This window comes from Mobula birostris, chromosome 15 (assembly GCF_030028105.1).
Source record: "Mobula birostris isolate sMobBir1 chromosome 15, sMobBir1.hap1, whole genome shotgun sequence".
In the NCBI taxonomy this organism is placed as follows: domain Eukaryota; kingdom Metazoa; phylum Chordata; class Chondrichthyes; order Myliobatiformes; family Myliobatidae; genus Mobula; species Mobula birostris.
Genome location: NC_092384.1, coordinates 70,490,573 through 70,511,143, shown reverse-complemented (window position 1 = coordinate 70,511,143; position 20,571 = coordinate 70,490,573). Strand labels below are relative to the sequence as shown.

Below are 20,571 nucleotides of genomic sequence, written 5' to 3'. Positions count from 1 at the left end.
TTTCTATACCTCCAGCCGGACAATAGCAGCAAGAAGAGAGTCTGACCATAAGATATAGGAACAGAACTAGGCCATTTGGCCCATTGAGTCTGCTCCACCATTCAATCATGGGCTGATCCATTTGCCGTCTCAGTCCTAATCTCCTGTTTTCTCCCTGTATCCCTTCATGCCCTGACTAATCAAGAACCTATCAACGTCTGCCTTAAATATACCCAATGACTTGGCCACCAGAGCTGCCTGTGGCAATGAATTCCACAGATTCACCACTTTCTTGCTAAAGAAGTTCCTCCTAATCTCCTTTCTAATAGGAAATTCCTCCACTCTGAGCTGTGTTCTCTGGTCTTAGACTTCCCCACCATAAGAAACATACTCTTCACATCCGCTCCATCAAAGCCTTCAACATTCAATAGGTTTCAATGAGGTCACTCCTCATTCTCCTGAATTCCAGTGAGTAGAGGCCCAGACCATGACCTAGAAGGTTGGGATCGCCCTTGATGGTAGACACCACCTTCCTGAGGTGGGGAGGGCTGTCCTTGTGATAGCCTGGGCTATGTCCACTACTGTCTGCAGCCTCTTGTGGTCTTCTGCTTCAGAATAGGTAGATAGTTAGATAGATTCTTTATTGATCTCAGAGGAAATTACAGTGTCACTGTAGCATTGCCAGTGGACAGATATACAAATATTAGAAGAGAAATAAAAAATGAATAAAAAATAAGATACCTCAAACAGTCTAAGAGGAGGGGGTCACCACATCCCCGACTATAGGTTGAATCATCGTAGAGCCTAATGGGTGAGGGTAAGAATGACCTCATATAATGCTTTTTGCATCAGCATAGTTGTCTTAGTGACCATACCAGACGATGACGGAGCCAGTCGCGACACCTTCAACAGTCCATCTGTGGAAGATAGATATTTGGTGCATGCCGAATGTCAAACCACACCCTACTCCTTCAGCATCATCGAGAGGACATGGTCACAATCATCAGGAGGAACCGCTGGAGATGGGTTGGGCACATGCTGAGAAGGGAAGCCAGCTCCATCATCAAGGCAGCACTTCTTTGGACCTCTGAAGGGAAGAGGAGATGCGGGGTACCAAAAGCAACTTGGCACCATAGCACAGAGGCAGAAATGAGGACCCTGAACCACACCTGGGGCACAATACAGAATATGGCCAGGGACAGACAGAGATGGAGGACCTTCATTGCTGCCCTAAATGCCAGCAACATAACAGGCAGTAAGTAACTAAGTAGATCTCCTTCAGCTTCTAAGGAAGTAGAGATAATGGTGAGCCTGCTTTGTGATTCCATCGTTGTACCTTATTATTACCGCATATTTGTTCAAGCTAAGTTTCAAAGTCAAAGTTAAAGTCAAGTTTATTGACATATGCACAATTACATGGCACACAGGCATCAGACACACAATGTAAATGAAACATAAACACAAGAGATTCTGCAGATGCTGGAAATCCAGAGCAACACACACAGAAAATATTGGAGAAACTCAGCAAGTCAGGCATTGTCTATAGAATGAAATAAGGAGTAGACGTTTTGGGCTGAGACCTCTCAATCAATGTAATAGAACCTCCGAATTGTCAAGTTCAAGTTTATTGTTGTGGGCATACATGCACAGGGCGTGAAAATGGATGAACGCTGCATTGAAAATTTGATTTTGTGCAGCAGCCCCGGGGTATATTACAAACATGAATTACTGAAGTTAATACTGCACAAATTCTAACAAACATACGACAAAAATGAACAAAAAACTATAATTACATTAGTGCACGTTAAGTCAGAATCTGCTTGCCACAGCCCATTCTATGTTGAATATGGTTCTCCGCTGTATACAGATCACCTTCACAGCGACGACAGAAGCTTCTGGTCGCGTGTTATATACTGCGCATTACGACTGGGTCTGCCTGTCTGCGCCAGCGCTAGGTTTCAATCGATGCTCAAGTTCAGAGTAGACTCACACCGTCTGCAGCAGAGACACAGCCAGCACCCTCTCCCCACCCCGCCCTCCACCCCCTGTGTTTTGGGCAATCTCCGCCACTCTGCTTTATGGCTAACGAAGGGCTGGACAAGAGCGAGGAGACGGAGCACATGATCGAGAAAGATGCGGGCAAAGAGAGGGGCAGCGGGCTGGGAGACACCAAAGAGATCCGAGCCGTCATCCTGGCCGGCTTCGGGGGGCTGAACAAGCTCAGGGTGAACAGGAAAGCGATGCCCGAACCCCAGGAGGGGGAGGTGAAGATCCGAGTGAAGGCCTGGTTAAGTAGCAGTGTTCTGTCTAATCTGTGTTGTTGCACTTTGTGTGCGTGTGAGTGTGTGTGTTTGTGTGTGTGTGTGTGTGTGTGTGTGTGTGTGTGTGTGTGTGTGAGAGAGAGAGAGAGAGAGAGAGAGAGAAAGGAAGAAAGAAAGAGAGAGTCTCTAGGTATATGTGTGACAGCGTCCTGAACCAGTAGCATCTTTCATATGTACACAGGGAGCAACCAAGGCTTTCGCCATCAATCTGCACTTACTAAAGAGGACATCCTATTCGCTGACCATCTCCCAGCAGGTCCAATACATTGACCACGAGTCTGCGTTTGTACATTGATCATGAGTCTGCACTTATCGGACGCGGGACATCCTATACCTTTATCATCTGTCTCTGATGATAGACATCTTACGCATTCCAACCATCCACATCCACCGTCCTATACGTTCTACATCTCCAGGTTGCGTTTGCTTAGAGTCAGTTAGCATCTTTTATATTTATAAAATCCCATGTAAAATTTTAGCCCAGTAGATTACTTGCTGGTGTTTAGGGCCGCAGTGAGGGTCCTCCATCTCTGGTGGTGTTCTGGGCTTCCTTCATCATGTCAGTAGCTTGCTCTCAGTTTTCACTACTGTCAGTCATGCAAGTCATGAAGACTCAGGAGGAATACCGTAACACTCAGATGTAGTAGGATTCTGTGACAGTTTTGTTTGACCAGTCAGGGTTGTTAGCCCTGAGCTGAACCCCCGAACCTGGAGGACCAGTGGACGACTCCTAGTCTGGCCTCTACCCTTTGACCTGTTTGGCATGGGTGACCCTACCAAGAACCAAAGCGTAAAGCCCTGACTCCAGCCGGCATGATTCTCTGGGTCATCGAGGCACACAAGCCTCCAAACCATGACTGGGCTCTTGGAGGAGACCATAAGGTATAGAAATACAATTTGGTCCTTTGAGCCTGTTCTATCCTGTTGATTTTAGCCTGGCATGTTATTGATAAACTGTGTAATCGTCTACAAGAGTCACAATTAATATCCAGTGTGTACCTATATCCGTTCATCAGTATGACTACATGCTCATCGATATCCTGAATGTGATCTAAATAGTATAATACATATACTATTTGTGGATATGTATTCAGCACTATGTGCATTTGATTACGTGCTACATTATATTCTGTGCAGTTGCTATACCAGCTCCCTTAAGGAAAATGACACACCATGTATGTCAAAACTCTGTGTAGAAGAATAAAACAAGTTATTTATTTACTGTTGTGAAACGCTTAGCGGAGCAATTATACTTTAAGCCGCTATGATATGCTGTTTGATGCTCATTTATAGAAATATAAATAAAAAGCTTAGATCCTTGTTAATATAAATGATTCATTCACTCTAATTGTGTATTTGTCACTGCCCTTTATCAGCTTTCTTGCTCTCATTCTCCCGAGCGGTTCTTTTTTTTAATATACTGAGTCCGTGTTGACTAATAGAGTGATTAATTCAGATCCTAATCAATGAGCTGTCCTGTTTCAAACCCGGCAAGAGAGCCATCAGCAAGCCCCGAGCTCGGAGATTACACCGCACCATCAATCAATTCACCACTGACTGGAATGGGAGATCTTTCACCTGGGGAGGAAAGAACACAGACAGGAAATTATTGTGAGGCTTTAACAGGGTTAAATTGTAGTAAAAATCCTTTTTGACAAGCAAGATTTGAACTTTTATACTGAGCTTTTCCAGTTAATTTAATTGAAAATATCCGCCTGCAGTTTTGTTATTTAAGCTGTTGATCATAAACACAAGAGATTCTGCAGATGCTGGAGACCCCGGGTAACACGCACACGAAATGCTGGAGGAACTCAACAGGTCAGGCGGTGCCTATGGAGAAGAATAAACAGTCGACGTTTCGGGTGGGTCTTGATGAAATGTGGACTGCTTATTCCCTTCCTGCCTGACCTGCTGTTTTGTAAGCTGTTGAAATTGCTTCCAAATGATGGGAAAGGAGGAGGGGAGGGGAGGAATGGCGCATGAGTCTTTAGGCTGAAAGAAACACAAGTTAGAGCGACACGTAACTGTGTGAAAACATGAGGTAGTTTGTATTTAAAGTAAACATGAGGTGGATTAAGTGTTTAAAGGATGTATTTTTCTGAGACTGAGTACATAAGTGATAATACCAGATTGCATCAGTGTGTTTGTAGCTGTCTATTTGTCACGTGTGTACGTGTCTGCTCGTATGTGTCCCTTTATATTCCAGACACCAACCAGCGTGCAGTACTGAGGGAGAGAACTTCATCAGTTCTGATGAAGGCTCTCAGCTCAACACGTCAACTGTTTAATCCTCTCCATGGATTCTGCCTGACCTCCAGCACCTTGCGTGCGGAACTGGAGGCGATATGCATTGTAAGAAGTTCCTTCATTGGAATGAGCCGTGAAGCAAAGACGTGTCTGCTCTTTCGATGAGGGTGCGATATACGAGCAGAATAAGGTCATTCAGCCCATCGACTCTGCTCCCCCATTCAATCTTGACTGATTTTATTTCTCAACACCATTCCCCTGCCTTCTTCCCATAATGTGGGGGTATAATGAGCAGTTTTGCGCCCCATATCTCGGAGCATATACTGACATTGGAGAGGGTCCAGAGGAGGTTCACAGGAATGACCCTGAGAATGAAGCGTTTGAGGTATGAGGAGCATTTGATGCTGGTCCTGTAGAATGAGGGGGGAGTCTCGTTGAAACCTATCGAATATTGAGAGGCCTAGATAGGGTGCATGTGGAGAGGATGTTTTCTATAATGGGTAGTCTCGAACCATAAGGTGCACCCCCAGAACTGAAGGATGTCCCTTTAGAACAGAGATGAGGAGGTATCTCTTCAGCCAGAAGGTGGCGAATCTGTGGAATTCGTTGCCATAGAGAGCTGTGGTGGTGAAGTCACTGGGTATATTTAAAGCAGAGTTTGATAGGTCCTTGATTAGTAACTGCATCAAAGATTGTGGGGAGAAGACAGGAGAATGGGGCTGAGAGGCCATGGAGCAGAGTGAATGGGACAAATCGTCTAATTCTGCTCTATGTCTAATAATCTAATGAACCCTGAACTCCTCCCTCCCTTAGCACTCAAGAACCTATAAATGTCTGCCCTGAATACCAATGACCTGGCCTTCAGAACTCCCCGTCGAAATGGATTCTGCAGATTCTCTATCTGCTGCCTGAAGAATTTCCTCCTTTTTTTCAATTACCCTTGTAAGCCTAGGTGGCACAGTGGCGTAGTGGTTGGCACAAAGCTTTACAGTACAGGCGACCTGGGTTCGATTCCCGCCACTGCCTGTAAGGAGTTTGTACCTGTGACTGCATGGATTTCCTCTGGGTGCTTCTGTTTCCCCCCACAGTGCAAAGACATACCAGTTGGTTGTTATAAATTGTCCTGGATAAGGCTAGGATTAAATTGGGTGATTGATGGGTGGCATTACTCGAAGGGCCAGAAGGGCCTATTCTGTGCTGTATCTCAATAAATAAATAACTAACTAACTAACTCCTAAAACTTACCATGTTTTCACACAATTCCCTTTATTCTGAGGCTGGGCTCTCAGATCCTAGATTCTCCTGCTAATGGAAACATCCCTTCCATGTCCATTTTATCCAGGCCTTTCAGCAAAAGGGACATAAAATTTATGATATAAGAGTTAAGGGTTAAAGGAGAGAAGATGGCAGAAGAGGGTTGAAAATAAATCAACTATGGACAAGTGGTGGAGCAGGCTTGATGGACTGAATAGCTCAATTCTGCTCCTATATCTATGGTCTTAAAAGTTTCCGTGGCACTGTTCTGAAAATTTTTAGGTTTTATTTTTAATCCCCTATGTGCTGAACAGCATTTGTCTTTCAATCAATGTATTCTTTGTGGTGTTTTGTGCATTCATATGGTTGTTAAGCTGGGGCCTTTTCTCCTCATTTGGATCAAAGAAAGTAGTTGATGAGAGAGTAAATTCTTTCTCAAGTCTTGGCCAATATTTGTCCTATGACCACAGACAATATGTGCAATCTTTCATCACAGGCAGCTGTGGAGGCCAAGTCTTTATGTATATTTAAGGCAGATATGGATAGATTCTTGATTGGTCAGGGCATGAAGGGAAATGGGGAGAAGGCAGGAGGTTGGGGCTGAGAGGAAAATTGGATCAGCCATGATGAAATGGCAGAGCAGACCCAATGGGCCAAATGGCCTAATTCTGCTCCTATATCTTCTGGGCTTATGGTCTTATATGTCAAATTATTTGATGTTTTTTTTGCATGGCTGCCTGTGCACAGGAGCTTCCTGTGCACAGACAGGCTGGCAAGTCTCCTACAACAGTGAACATTCTTCTGAAGTGTTTTAATGGCTGTAAGGAAAGTTGGGTTGTCCTGAGGAGGTGAAAGGTAAAGATAGATAAGCAGATAGATTCTTTATTGATCCCAAAGGAAATTACAGTGTAACAGAAACATTACAAGTGCCCAAATATACAAATACGCAAATATTAGAAGAGAAGTAAGAAAGAATAAAAAATAAGTTACCTCGAACAGTCCAAAAGGAGGGGGTCATCACTCCCCTGGCGAAAGGTTGATTCATTATAGCATCTAATGGCCAAGGGGAAGAATAATCTCATATAGCATTCCTTGGAGCAGTACAGTTCTCTTAGTCTATTACTAAAAGTGCTTCTCTATTCAGCTAAGGTAGCATACAGAGGGTGAATAATATTGTCCAAAATTGCCAGGATTTTCCGTAGGGTCCTTTGTTCTACTACAGACTCTAGTGTGTCCAGCTTGACTCCTATAACAGAGCCAGCCTTTCTAATCAGTTTATTGAGTTGGTTGACATCACCTGGGTTGATGCCATTGCCCCAGCACACCACCACAAAGAGGATTGTACTGGTGGCGACAGACTGGTAGAGCATGTGAAAGAGTCCTGCATGCTCCAAAGGACCTCAGTCTCCTCAGGAAGTAGAGGCGACTCTGGCCCTTCTTGTACACAGCCTCTGTGTTAGTGCTCCACTCAAGTCTGTCATCCAGTTGCATCCCAAGTACTTGTAGGCCCTCACCACATCCAGGTCCTCACCATCAATAGTAGCAGGGAGTAGTACAGGCTTAGAGCAGTAAAGGCAGAATGAGAAATGCCAGAAAGAGAACTTGAAACTTGTCATTGGTACATTACTGAACTAAATCTGCTCCCTAACCCACTCTTCCCTCATCAATTAAAGAAATATACTGAGCATGCGATTGGTTGAGAGCAAAATATTGCTGCTGGATACCTGAAATTTAAAGAAAACATGCAGGTTCTCAAAGCAAGTAGGCCAAATAGCGTCTGAGCAGGAAGGTGAACAGTAAGGCGCGTGAGGTGTTACTGAAGTTGTTGACTAAAACCTTGCCAAGATGGTAGACATCTAATGTGAGATCTCAGACGAACATATTGCTCTAGAATTGTAGCATCATAGAACTCTATAGTACAGAAACAAGCCCTTCGGCCCATCTAATCTATGCCAAACGGTTATTCTGCTTAATCCCATCAACTTGCACATGGGCCATAGACCTCCGTACTTTGCCCATTTCTGTGCCTATCCAAACTTCTCATAAGCGTTGCAATTGACCCTGCATCCACCATTTTTGCTGGCAGTTTGCTTCACACTCTCATCACCTCTGAGTGAAGGAGTTCCCTCCCATGTTCCCCTTAAACATTTCAGAATCAGAAATGTGGTCCAAATGTCAATCAACGGGACTAGGCAGAATAACAGTTTGGCACAGACTGGATGGGCTGAAGGGCCTTTTGTTTTGCTGTAGTGCTTTATGACTCTATGGATGGTTAACCAAGAGAGCTTCGGAATCGCCAACTCAAGAGACGGGAAGGTGTGGATAAGGGTCTGAGTAACAGCAGAGATACATTTCAGAATCAGAATCAGAATCAGGTTTGTTATCACTGGCAGGCAACGTGAAATTTGTTAATTTAACAGCAGCAGTTCAATGCAATACATAATCTAACAGAGAAAAAATAAAAATAATAATAAATAAACAAGTAAATCAATTACGTATATTGAATAGATTAAAAAAAATGCAAAAGCAGAAATACTGTACATTAAAAAGAAAATTTAAAAAAAAGCGAGGTAGTGTCCAAAGATTCAATACCCATTTAGGAATCAGATGGCAAAGGAGAAGAAGCTGTTCCTGAATCGCTGAGTGTGTGCCTTCAGGCTTCTGTACCTCCTACCTGATGGTAACAGTGAGAAGACGGCATGCCCTGGGTGCTGGAGGTCTTTAGTAATGGATGCTGCCTTTCTGAGACACCGCTCCCTAAAGATGTCCTGGGTACTTTGTAGGATAGTACCCAAGATGCAGCTGACTATATTTACAACCTTCTGCAGCTACTTTCAGTCCTGTTTAGTAGCCTCTCCATACCAGATAGTGATGCAACCTGTCAGAATGCTCTTCATGGCACAACTGTAGAAGTTTGTCAGTGTATTTGTTGACATGCCAAATCTCTTCAAACACCTGATAAAGTATAGCCGCTGTCTTGCCTTCTTTATAACTACATAGATATATTGGGACCAGGTTAGATCCTCAAAGACGCAAACACGAGGAAATCTGCAGATGCTGGAAGTTCAAGCAACACACATAAAAATTGCTGGTGAATGCAGCAGGCCAGGCAGCATCTCTAGGAAGAGGTACAGTCGATGTTTCGGGCCGAGACCCTTCGTCAGGACTAATTGAAAGAAGAGCTAGTAAGAGATTTGAAAGTGGGAGGGGGAGGGGGAGGGGGAGATCCAAAGTGATAGGAGAAGACAGGAGGGGGAGGGATGGAGCCAAGAGCTGGACAGGTGATTGGCAAAAGGGATACGAGAGGATCATGGGACAGGAGGCCTAGGGAGAAAGAAAAGGGGGAGGGGGGAAAAAGCCCAGAGGATGGGCAAGGGGTATAGTGAGAGGGTCAGAGGGAGAAAAAGGACAGAGAGAAAAAGAATGTGTGTATATAAATAAATAACAGATGGGGTACGAGAGGGAGGTGGGGTATTAGCAGAAGTTTGAGAAGTCAATGTTCATGCCATCAGGTTGGAGGTTACCCAGATGGAATATAAGGTGTTGTTCCTCCAACCTGAGTGTGGCTTCATCTTTACAGTAGAGGAGGCCGTGGATAGACATATCAGAATGGAAATGGGATATGGAATTAAAATGTGTGGCCACTGGGCTTATTTATTTCATTTACACACATTTATTTATTTATTATATTATTATTTATTAATCCGGAGTACTCCAGTGTTGATCGTCAGTGAGGAGGATATGTTAACACCAATCCACATAGATTTTGGTCTTCTGGTTAGGAAGTCGAGGGTCCAATTGCAGAGGGAGATGTAGAGGGCCAGGTTCTGCAACTTCTCAATCAGGATTGTGGGAATGATGGTATTAAGTGCTGAGCTATAGTCGATGAACAGCATCCTGATGTAGGTGTTGGTGTTGTCCAGGATCTGCACTCAGTGGCCACTTTATTAGGTACCTTCTGTACTTTATAAAGTGGCTACTGAGTGTATGTTCATGGCCTTCTGCTGTTGTAACCCACCCACTCCGAGGTTCGACGTGTTCGGATGCTCTTCTGCACACCACTGTTCTAAAGCATGGTTACTTGAGTTACTGACGCCTTCCTGTCTGCTTAAACCAGTCTGGCCATTCTCCTCAGTCCTCTCATTAACAAGGCATTTTTGTCAACAGAACTACCGCTCACTGTGTTTTTTTTTGCTTTTCATACCATTCTCTGTAAACGCGAGAAACTGTTGCTCATGAAAATTCCAGGAGATCAGCATATCCTGAGATACTCAAACCACCTCATCAGGCACCAAAAATCATTTCGCAGTCAAGGTCACTTAGATCACATTTCTTCTACATTCCAATGTTTGGTCTGAACAACAACGGAATCTCTTGACCATGTCAGCATGCTTTTATACATTGAGTTGCTGGCACATGATTGGCTGATAAATATTTGTATTGAAGAGCAGGTGTACAAGTGTACCTAATAACCTAATTGTTTCTCTAATAATTCTGGGACATCAAATTGGGAATTTGGAAAGTATTAATGTTGTTACAATGTTTAATATGCCATTTAATCCATGAATTATGACTAACGCTTTGCTTTAGTTCAACTCCTCTTCCTCACATTTAATTTCCCTCTCCTGTAAGAAATCATCTAATTCCTTCCAAATGTAATTTATTGCTGCCCTTTCAGCAACAGCTTGCAGCAGGGAATTGCATGATTTAACCAACAACCCAATCTCCCCTTAACTTTTTTCGTAATTATCCTAAATCTGTGTTGTCTCTGTACTATTTTCCTGACCAGTCAAATCAACTTATTGTTATTTACCCAGTCATAACCTTTCAAGTGATTGAACATCTCTATCAGAGTTCTTGCTTAATGTTTTCAACACTAATGTCAAAAGAGATCTTATTTTTTTCTCGAACTGTAACATGCTGACATGTTCTATTGAATCAAAAGTGTACCTTTTCTATTTTTTAAAATCCTCGTTGTAATGAATTCGCTCAAGGGAATAACATTGCAGATCTTGGGCACAGATGTAATTATTAAACCTATTTTTTAATTTTCTCTATCTTTCATTAAAGCAAGAATACTTCCAAATTCTGAGCAGCACTGTGATCAGTCTGATGAGTGGTTGTTTGAAGTTAACAAGTAATGGACTCTGTTTTGTTGGCTTCAATGTTGAGGCAAGTCTGGAGTGACAGCAGTAATAATGAATCTGCTTCATTCATCACTGTACAGTGTGTGTTCGGAGCTGACTGCAGGTTGTATAAGATCTCAAAATCAAGACAAGAATAAGAGGCTGTTGAGCCTATTCAAACATTTAGTTATAGACTATAAGATATAGGAGCAGAATTAGGCCATTTGCTCAATGGAGTGTCTTTTTTTTTCCAACTCCTTATTTCTACCTACTCCCCACAGATGTTACACCCCCTACCAACATAGAGTCAATCAATCTGCCTTAAATACACCTGAAGACTTGGCCTCCGCAGCCCGTTGTGGCAATGAATTCCACAGACTCAACACCCTGTGACTGAAGAGATTCCTCCTCATCTCTGTTCTAAAGAGATCCCTATATTCTAAGGCTGTGGCTTTGCATCTGAGACTCTCCCACTAGACCATAGGCTATTACAGCACAGTACAGGCACGTTGGCCCACGACATAGTGTCAACCATTTAACCATTCTCTCCTGCATAGTCCTCCATTTTTCTATCATCCACATATGTACCTATCGAAGTGTGAGGGTGCCTAAGATTTTTGCACAGTACTGTAGTAATTCTGTGTATAGCACTGTACTGTTGCCACAAAAAAAAACAAGTTTTATGACATATGTGAGTGATGATAAACCTGTTTCTGATATGGGTCTCTATTGTGGACTGAGAGTGGGAAAGGGGCAGGGAGAAGGGAATCATGGTTGGGAAGAGGGGAGGGAGCAGGAAGCACTAGAAAGACATTCTGTGATGGTCAGTAAACCAATTGTTTGGAATCAAATTACCTTGCTTGGTTTCTCAGGGCTTGGTGGGTTTGCATCCTCGCTAACCTCCCCCACACCCCCCCAAACCCCTGGCACATGTTCTTTGCTGCCTGCCCACAGCCTCACCATTCCCAACTTCCTTTGCTCCTGCTAGATTTACTAACTCACTCTCCGCTTCATAAATACAGGACTGTGCAAAGGTCTTAGGTACCCTAGCTATATATATGTGCCTAAGACTTTTGCACAGCAATGTACATGTCTCTAAGGTATCTGCCTCTACCATCACCCCGGCCGGGAATTCCATGTACCCACCACTCTCTGTGTAAAAAATAGATTACCTCTGATGTCCTTCCGATACTCTGCTCCAATTCCTTAAAATTATGCCCAATCTTATTTCTGATTTCTGCCCTGGGGAAAAATGTCTCTGGCTATTCACATGATCTATGCCTTTTATCATCTTGTACACCTCTATCAAGTCACCTCACACCCTCCTTTGCTCCAAAGAGAGAAGCCCAAGCTTGCTCAGCCTTTCCTCATATGACATGCTCTCTAATCCAGGCAGCATCCTGGTAAATCTCCTTTGCCGCCTCTCTGAAGTTTCCACATCCTTCCTATAATGAGGCGACCAGAACTGATTACAACATTCCGAATGTGGTCTAACTAGGGTTTTCTAGAGCTGCAACATTACCTCAGAGCTCTTGATCTAATGGAAACATCCTATCCATGTCCATACAATCCAGGCCTTTCAGTATCAGGTATGTTTCAATGTGATAAGTCATGTGCGATAGAACATGATCAGACTCTATCAATTTAGTAGCCTTTATTTCATATTCCTTGACACCAGTAATAAAAATCATAGTTTTGAAATTTTCAATTTGTTGCATTTTTAAGGAAGATATTTCCTGATTATTACAAACTTCCTTATTTCACTCCTGATTAAAATTTTAACACTTCGCCTGCTATAATTTTTGAATTTATTCAGTGGATTCCTTGGATCAGGATTAGGACAAGGCCTGTTATCTCTTCCAGGTTAGCCAATTCATCCGTGGCAGTTTAAACCCTAACTCTCTTCACCAGCTTCATTTTCGTATTCCTTGACATAAGTTAACCAACAAAAATCCATTAGCTAAGGCATAAACCTTTGGAGTAATTCAGCAGGTAGAGCATCAAAGGGACAGTTGACATTTTGGAGCGTGACGCTGCTGCAGGGCTGAGCCTGCAGAAAGGAGATAGTCAGTGTAAGGAGGTGGGGGGGGGGAGGGATGAGACAGGTGTTGGTAGGTGATAGGTGGGATGAGGAGAGGTGGGCAATGATGGGCAAATGGATGTAGGTGTCTCCAAAGCATCTATCGGTCTGACATACTTGAGGATGAAAATTGACTTGATAGAGGTGAACAAGATGATAAGGTGTATTTTTTTGTTCTACTGTGAATACCTTACAAAAATGACTCTCAGGATTTTATACGGTGACGTATATATACTTTGATAATAAATTTGCTTTGAAATTTAAGGTAGAGATTGAGTGGATGGCCAGAGACGTTTTCCTAGGGCAGAAATGGCTAATAGAAGGGAGAGTAATCTTAAAGAGTAAATAGTAGGCGTTTCGGGCCGAGACCCTTCATCAGGACTGATGAGCAGTCTCGGCTCGAAGGGCCGACTAAACTCGTGTCCATATGGTGCCTGGCCTGTTGAATTCCTTCAGCATTTTGTGTGTGGAGCTATGTGGGAGGCAAGAGTTAAGGTTAGTTTGATCTTTGAGCAGATTAGAAAGCCAGCACAACATTGTGGGCTGATGGGTGTGATGTGGCTCTACTGTTTTATGTTCTATATTCAGTGTTGAATGGAATTCCAATGTCAACTTGTTTTTGCTGGTCTTCCTGTTCACTTTTATACCCTTGCACCCTTCTTTAACCCAGAATACAGAATAGAGCGTGGTATTTGTCGGTCTTAATAGTGGCATCTGCCAGTTTTAACTTTGCAGAGCATGGGCTTGACACCTGTGGCAACACGGGAGTACAAGAAGAAGCATCCATTTGTACGGTATGAAGCTGAGAGGAAACAAAATTAAAGACTTAAAAGTGTCCTGTCGAGGGGTTTCAGCCCGAAATGTTGCCTGTTTGCTCTTTTCCATAGATGCTGCCTGGCCTGCTGAGTTCATCCAGCATTTTGTGTGTACGACCTATAATTAAACATTGAGTCCGATGATCATTCCATTGGAGGTTTGAGTTGAGACCACTCTTGGTATGCAGCAGAGAGTTTGTATGGAGCAGGCCTCCCCCTCCAAAAAATAACAATGAAATAAAGAACAGCTTTTTATTTGGTGACTTTAACTGTGAGATACATACCAGCTGAGACACTGGGGGAAAACTCAAAGGCAGAAAATGCTGGAAATACTCAACAAATTGTGCTGCATCTGTGGAAAGAGAAACAGAGTCAAAGTCTCATGTTAAAGATTATTTTTCAGCTCTGCTTCTTCTCCCCTCCCCCATAGACATGGCCTACTTGCTAACAATTTCTAGCTTTTTCTGCTTTTATCTCAGATTTTTTTTTAGATCTTAGATCTTTAGATCATAGATTATCTTTTTTTTTTACCGTGCCCATGGTCTGTTCTTCATCAAATTATGGTATTGCTTTGCACTATTGTAACTATATGTTATAATTGTGGATTTTGTCAGTTTTTTTTAGTCTTGGTTTGTCTTGTGTTTCTGTGATATCATTCTGGAGGAACAAATTGTATCATTTCTTAATGCATGCATGACTAAATGACAATAAAAGAGGACTGCGTTTCCTCATAATCTGATAATCATAATCTAATTTCTGTCATCTGCAGTTTTCTTTTTGGTTTTCACTTGGAGAAAACTCTCTTGCTTGGTCTGGGGCAATGCAGTCTTCAGTATCCACCTGAGAAGTAGAAGGGCCTTCAACTTTTCCAAGCAATAATGCCTCTGATAGTGCTGTTCCTTCAGTACCGCACTGCATTGACAGGCTATTCCTGTAGTCAGATATCTGTATTCATTATAATCATCACATTTCCTAATCCGTAGGAGAATGAGGTGAGATTTGATAGAGGTGTACAAAATTATTAAAGGTATATATAGGGTAAATAAAGCCGTTTTTTTCCACTGAAGTTGGGTGGGTCGGACTGAAACTCAAGGTCATAGGTTAAGGGTGAAAGGTGAAATGTCTAGGAGGAACATGAGGGGGATCTTCTTCACTCAGAGGCTGGTGAGTGTGGAACGAGCTGCCAGTGGAAGTGGTGGTGCTGGTTCAATTTCAGTATTTAAAGGAAATTGGATAGATACATGGATGGGAGGTGCATGGAGGGCTATGGTTGATGGGACTAGGCAGATTAATAGTTTGAATGGACTAGATGGCCTGAAGGGGCTATTTCTTTGCTTTGGTGAAATGCTTTTGTATGTGTGCCTTCAGTACTGCACTGCACTGACTGATTGTTTCTGTGATCAGATATCTGTAGAGGTATCAGTATTGGTTTATTGTCACATGTACCGAGATACAGTGAAAAGGTTTTGTTTGCCTGCCATTTAGACAGATCAGAATCAGGTTTAATACCACCAGCATATGTCATGAAATTTGTTGTCTTTGCGGCATCGATGCTAAATCTAACTTCCAAATGTAAGTACATTGGGGGGGGGGAAATAAAGAAAAGTAAGTACATTGAAATCTTGAGGTTATCAAAGACTAGCAAATTTCTATAGATTTCTACAAAGCATTCTAACTGGTTGCATCACTGTCTGGTATGGAGGAGCCACCGCCCAGGATCAGAAAGAGCTGCAGTAAGTTGTAAACTCAGCCAGCTCCATCATGGGCACTAGCCTCCCCAGCGTCCAGCACGCCTCCAAAAGGTGATGCCTGAAAAAGGCAGCATCTGTCATTTAGGGCACTCATCACTGAAGACAATCCCACTTCTCATTACTACCTTCAAAGAGGAAGTGTAGGAGCCTGAAGACACACAGTCAACATCTTAGGAATAGCAGCTTCCTCTCCACCATCAGATTTCTGAACGGAGAATGAACCATCAGTATTACCTCATGAACACAAGAGATTCTGCAGATGCTGGAAATCCAGAGCAACACACTCAAAATGCTGGAAGAACTCAACAGGTCAGGCAGCCTGTATGGAGAGGATAAAGAGTCAATGCTTTGGGCTAAAGCCCTTCATCAGGACGCTAAGTCTGAGCCAGAGTGTGGTGAATCTGTGGAATTTATTGCCAGCGACAGGCCAAGTCATCGGATATATTTAAAGCAAAGGTTGATAGGCTCTCGATTAGTAAGGACATCAAAGATTGCGAGGAGAAGGCAGGAGAATGGGGTTGAGAGGGAAAATAAATAAGTCATGATCGATTGGTGGAACAGACTCAATAAGCCAAATGGCCTAATTTTCTCCTATGCCTTATAGTCTGAAGATGGGTTTAGTGGTGGGGATAAGTACAGTGGTTAAGAGACATTTAGACAGGTACGTGTGGGTCAAAAGCAAGCAAATAAGACTGTCTCTGGAAGGGAACTTGGTTCGCATAAATGCATTGAACCAAAGGGCCTGTTTCAATACTGGCCACAGCTCTGTGACACAACCTGGGTTCAATCTGACTCCAGTGTTATTTGTGTGGAGTTCGCATGTTCTCACTGTCTCTAGGTTTCTTCTGAGCGCTCCGGGTTCCTCCCTCATCTAAAAGCTGCACATTAATGTGTTACGCAAGAGATTCAGTAGATGTTGGGAATCTTGAGCAATGCACATAGAATACTGGAGGCACACAGCAAGCCATGCAGCATCTATGAAGGGAAATCAACAGTTTACATCTTGTCCGTCTGCCTGTCTATCTATCTATGGTTAGTTAGTTAGTGTGACAGTGTGAAGTAGGCTATCACGGCCCTTTGAGCCACACCACCCCAGCAACCCCTGCTGACAAATCTGATTAACCCTAATCTAATCGTGGGACAATTTACAATGACTAATTAACCTAACTGGTACACCGTTGGACTGTGGGCTGAAGGAGGAAACTAGAAGACCTGAGAAAATCCCCATATTCTGTGGTGAGGACGTACCGAGACTTCTTACTAAACGACGCTGGAATTAAACTCGAACTCGGGAACACCCTGATGTATAGTAGTGTCATGCTAACCACTACGCTACTGGGGTGCCCTTCGGCAGTCCTGATGAAGGATCTCAGACCAAAACATCAACTGTGCAATCCCCTCCATAGATGCTGCCTGACTCACTTAGTTTCTTCAGCATTTTGTGTGTGTTGCTTTAGTAGGTTCGTTGGCCACTCTCAAACATTCCCAGTGTGTAATTGGGTGGCAGAATCTGGGGGCAGCTGCGCAAGATCTGGGGAGAATAGGTAAACAGGTCCTCGATGGTCAGCAGAAACCAGACAGTCTGAAGGGCACGTTTCTGGGCTGTATGATTAAGCAAAGTTCAAAGATCAAAGTAATATTTATTATCAGAGTACATACATGCCACTACATACAACACTGAGGAAAATTGGTTGTGGCAGGATGGAAAACGTAATTTCACAATCATTGCTGAAGATGTGACCCGCTCCTTGTCTCCATTTTAAATAATCAGGTGGAATATCTGCTTTCTGGTGGGTGTAGCAAAAGCAAGCAGCCAGGAACAGACAGCAACTTTCACTTCTCTTCTTCTGTTCTGTTCATACACTTTATTATTTATGAGGTGCTATAATTATACCACAGAGCAGATAGTGGTCGTGTCCGACAAAATTAGATGGCGGAGGGTCTAACTTATTGAGGTTGTCTAGAATTGTTAAGAGAAATTTGTGACACCCACAACTCGGGGTGTTGGATTTTGAAGTTCAGTCTCAGCCTCGTCTGTGAGGAGTCTCTGCATATTCTCTCTGTGGTGTGCATGAGTTTCCTCCGGGTCCACGGAATCCCTCCAAGATCTATTGGGTGGGTTAATTGCTCATTTTAAATTGTCCTGTGATTATATTAGGGTTAAATGTGGGTTGTCAAGGGTTGCTGGGCTGTGTGACTCGAAGGACTGAGAAAGCTTATTCTATGCTGTATCTCTAAATAAAATGAAATAACATGTGTTGCAGTGATATTATTTTGGAGAGAGTTAATATACTTGAACCAAACATCCATGACTTGTTGTAAAGCAGGGGACTGACAGCTCTGTTCAACTGAAAGGGGTTTGTTTTGAAATCACAAAATAATCTGCAGATGCTGTTGTCAAAGGAACACTCACAATGCGCTGGAGGAACTCAGCAGGTCAGTCAGCATCAGTTGAAAAGATTAGTCGACGTTTCGGGCTGAAACCCTTCGTCAGGACTGAAGGAAGAACTTTGGGGAGGGTTTGAAGAATGCTGGTAGTTGAAAAAAACAGTAATTTTAAAGACAAAGGGGTGGGGGAGGGGAAGCAGGGAGGTGATTGGCAGGAGAACAATGCGAAGTAGTAGAAGGAGGCGGAACTATGAGGGAGGTGATGTGAAAATAGGGATAGAGGAAGGGAGGGGGAGGGAATTACCGGAAGTTGGAGAATTCTATGTTCATACCAAGGGGCTGGAGACTACCTAGACAGTATATGAGGTGTTGCTCCTCCAACCTGAGTTTAGCCTCATCATGGCAGTAGAGGAGGCCATGTATGGATCTCCTGGTAGCCACCCACTTCAACTCTGCTTCCCATTCCCATTCAGATATGTCTATCCATGGTCTCCTCTACTGCCATCATAAACACAAGAGATTCTGCAGATGCTGGAAGTCCAGAGTAACTCAGCAGGTCAGGCAACATCTATGGAAAGGAATAGACGTTTTGGGCCAAGACCCTTCATCTGGACTGGTAAGAAAAGGGGAATATTATGGCTTCTGCCCTCTTCCTTTCCAGGTGAAGGATTTCTGCCTGAAACATTGGATGTAATCCAGGGAGCGGGAAGCGCAGAATCAAATATCGCTATGATGATTGTACGTTCTAGTATCAATTGTTTGGTGACAGTATAAGTATAAAGTATAAGTATAAGTTTATTCCTTTTCATAAATGCTGCCTGGCCTGCTGAGTTCCTCCAGTGTTTTGTATGTGTTACAGATGACAGTACAGCACAGATTCTGATTCAGATACAGATTTGACAGCCCATAAGTTTTGCCACACATTCCAGCACCATTTCCACGGTACAGGCCCTTCGTCCCACATTATTGTGGACCTCCAGCACAGTCAATCTATCTCTTTCCTCCTACACAGCCCATGATACTCAATTTTTTTTACATCCATCGGTTTCTTAAATGTCCATATTGTAACAGCCTCTACCGTTGCCGGCAGTGAGGTAAAGTGGTGAGTTGAAGGAAAGAACTGAACAATCCCACCCATGGCAAAGCTTTTGAAGACCTCCTCTGCTCCCATTATGATTTTTGAAGTGTGCAGTCTATGGAAAATTTCTGGATATACCCATATGGTTACCTTATAAGATGGCCACCAAGTACAAGAAGAGTTTAACCACATCTTAATTTAGCTCATAATTTGCATGATACACAGGTAAGTAACTCTCTTGCATCTCCAATGAACAAATGCAATGCATTTCAGGGACACACAGTAAGAAAGTCCTGGTGTTCATTATAGAACACGATGTGAAAGTCTGCACTATCCCCTTGCTGGGAGAGAGACTGAGAATAATCGGATCAAAATGTACTGGCTTAATTTATTCTTTATTTCAAAGCTGTACGTCCTGTTCTCTCTTTAGTAATTCCATTATAAACTGCACTACTATATTCACTTTGGACATGACTATGTAAATTTGATGTGATGTGATTTTATTTTCCTTTTTAACCATGCTACACTGGGTGTAATCCCAGAAAACACATTTAATCGGAAACATTAAATAGTACAGTAACAGGCCCTTCTGGAGGAATGAGGCCACGCTGCCCAATTAAATCCAAATTCACCTACTAACTGGGTCTTTGGAGTGTGGGAGGGAAGCCATGTGGTCATGGCGAGAACGTCAAACTCCTTGCAGACAGTTGTGGAATTGAACCCTGAGCGGCCAGCGCTGTCAGAACTTTGCGTTAACCACTAGTTAACTGTGCTGCCCTTTGCTTGTCACACTTTGACAAGTGTGAATAATTTGAATATATATCGATGTCTTGTATGCAAGTTCATTATTTCAGATACATTTAATTTTAAATGTCTTCGCATTTAAAAGCATGAAAGCAAAGGTTTTACCCAAAGTGTTTATCTTTAGGTGCACTATTCTGCACACAACTGGAAAGCAAATTCATTGGTTGATGTAATTGTCCCCCAGATAATTCTAAAAGATTAAAGATTAGCTTCATTTGTCACATGTACATTGGAATATACACTCATTGGCTACTTTATTAGAATAGAATGGCCACTGAGTGTATGTTCATGGCCTTCTACTGCTCTGGTCCATCTGCTTCAAGGTTCAATGTGTTGTGCATTCAGAGATGCACGTCTGTACACTACTGCTGTAGTGCATGATTATTTGAATTACTGTTGCCTTCCTGTCAGCTTGAACCAGTCTGGCCCTTCTCCTCTGACCTCTGGCGTTTTTGCTTACCGAACTACTGCTCATTGGATCTTTTTTGCTTTTGCACTATTCTCTGTAAACTCTAGAGACTTCTGTGCATGGAAATCTCAGGAGATCATCAATTTCTGAGATACTTAAACCACCCCATCTGGCACCACAATCATTCCACAGCCAATGTCACTTAGATCACATTTCTTCCATATTCCAATGTTTAGTCTGAACAATTAAACTGAACCTCGTGGCCATATCTGCTTGCTTTTCTACATTAAGTTGCTGCGACATGATCGGCTGATTAGAT

At 42.9% G+C, this 20,571-nt stretch overlaps 1 protein-coding gene across 1 annotated transcript in view; it reads left to right on the top strand.

Annotated features, from left to right (window-relative positions):
• The first annotated feature begins 1,970 nt into the window (after positions 1-1,970).
• The window catches only part of vat1l (vesicle amine transport 1-like), a 184,368-nt gene continuing 165,767 nt past the window's right edge, over positions 1,971-20,571 (top strand). Inside the window, exon 1 of the mRNA XM_072279203.1 lies at positions 1,971-2,266. Coding sequence (XP_072135304.1) covers positions 2,058-2,266 — 209 coding nt within the window. The 5' untranslated portion in view covers positions 1,971-2,057. The remainder of the gene's footprint in view (positions 2,267-20,571) is intronic.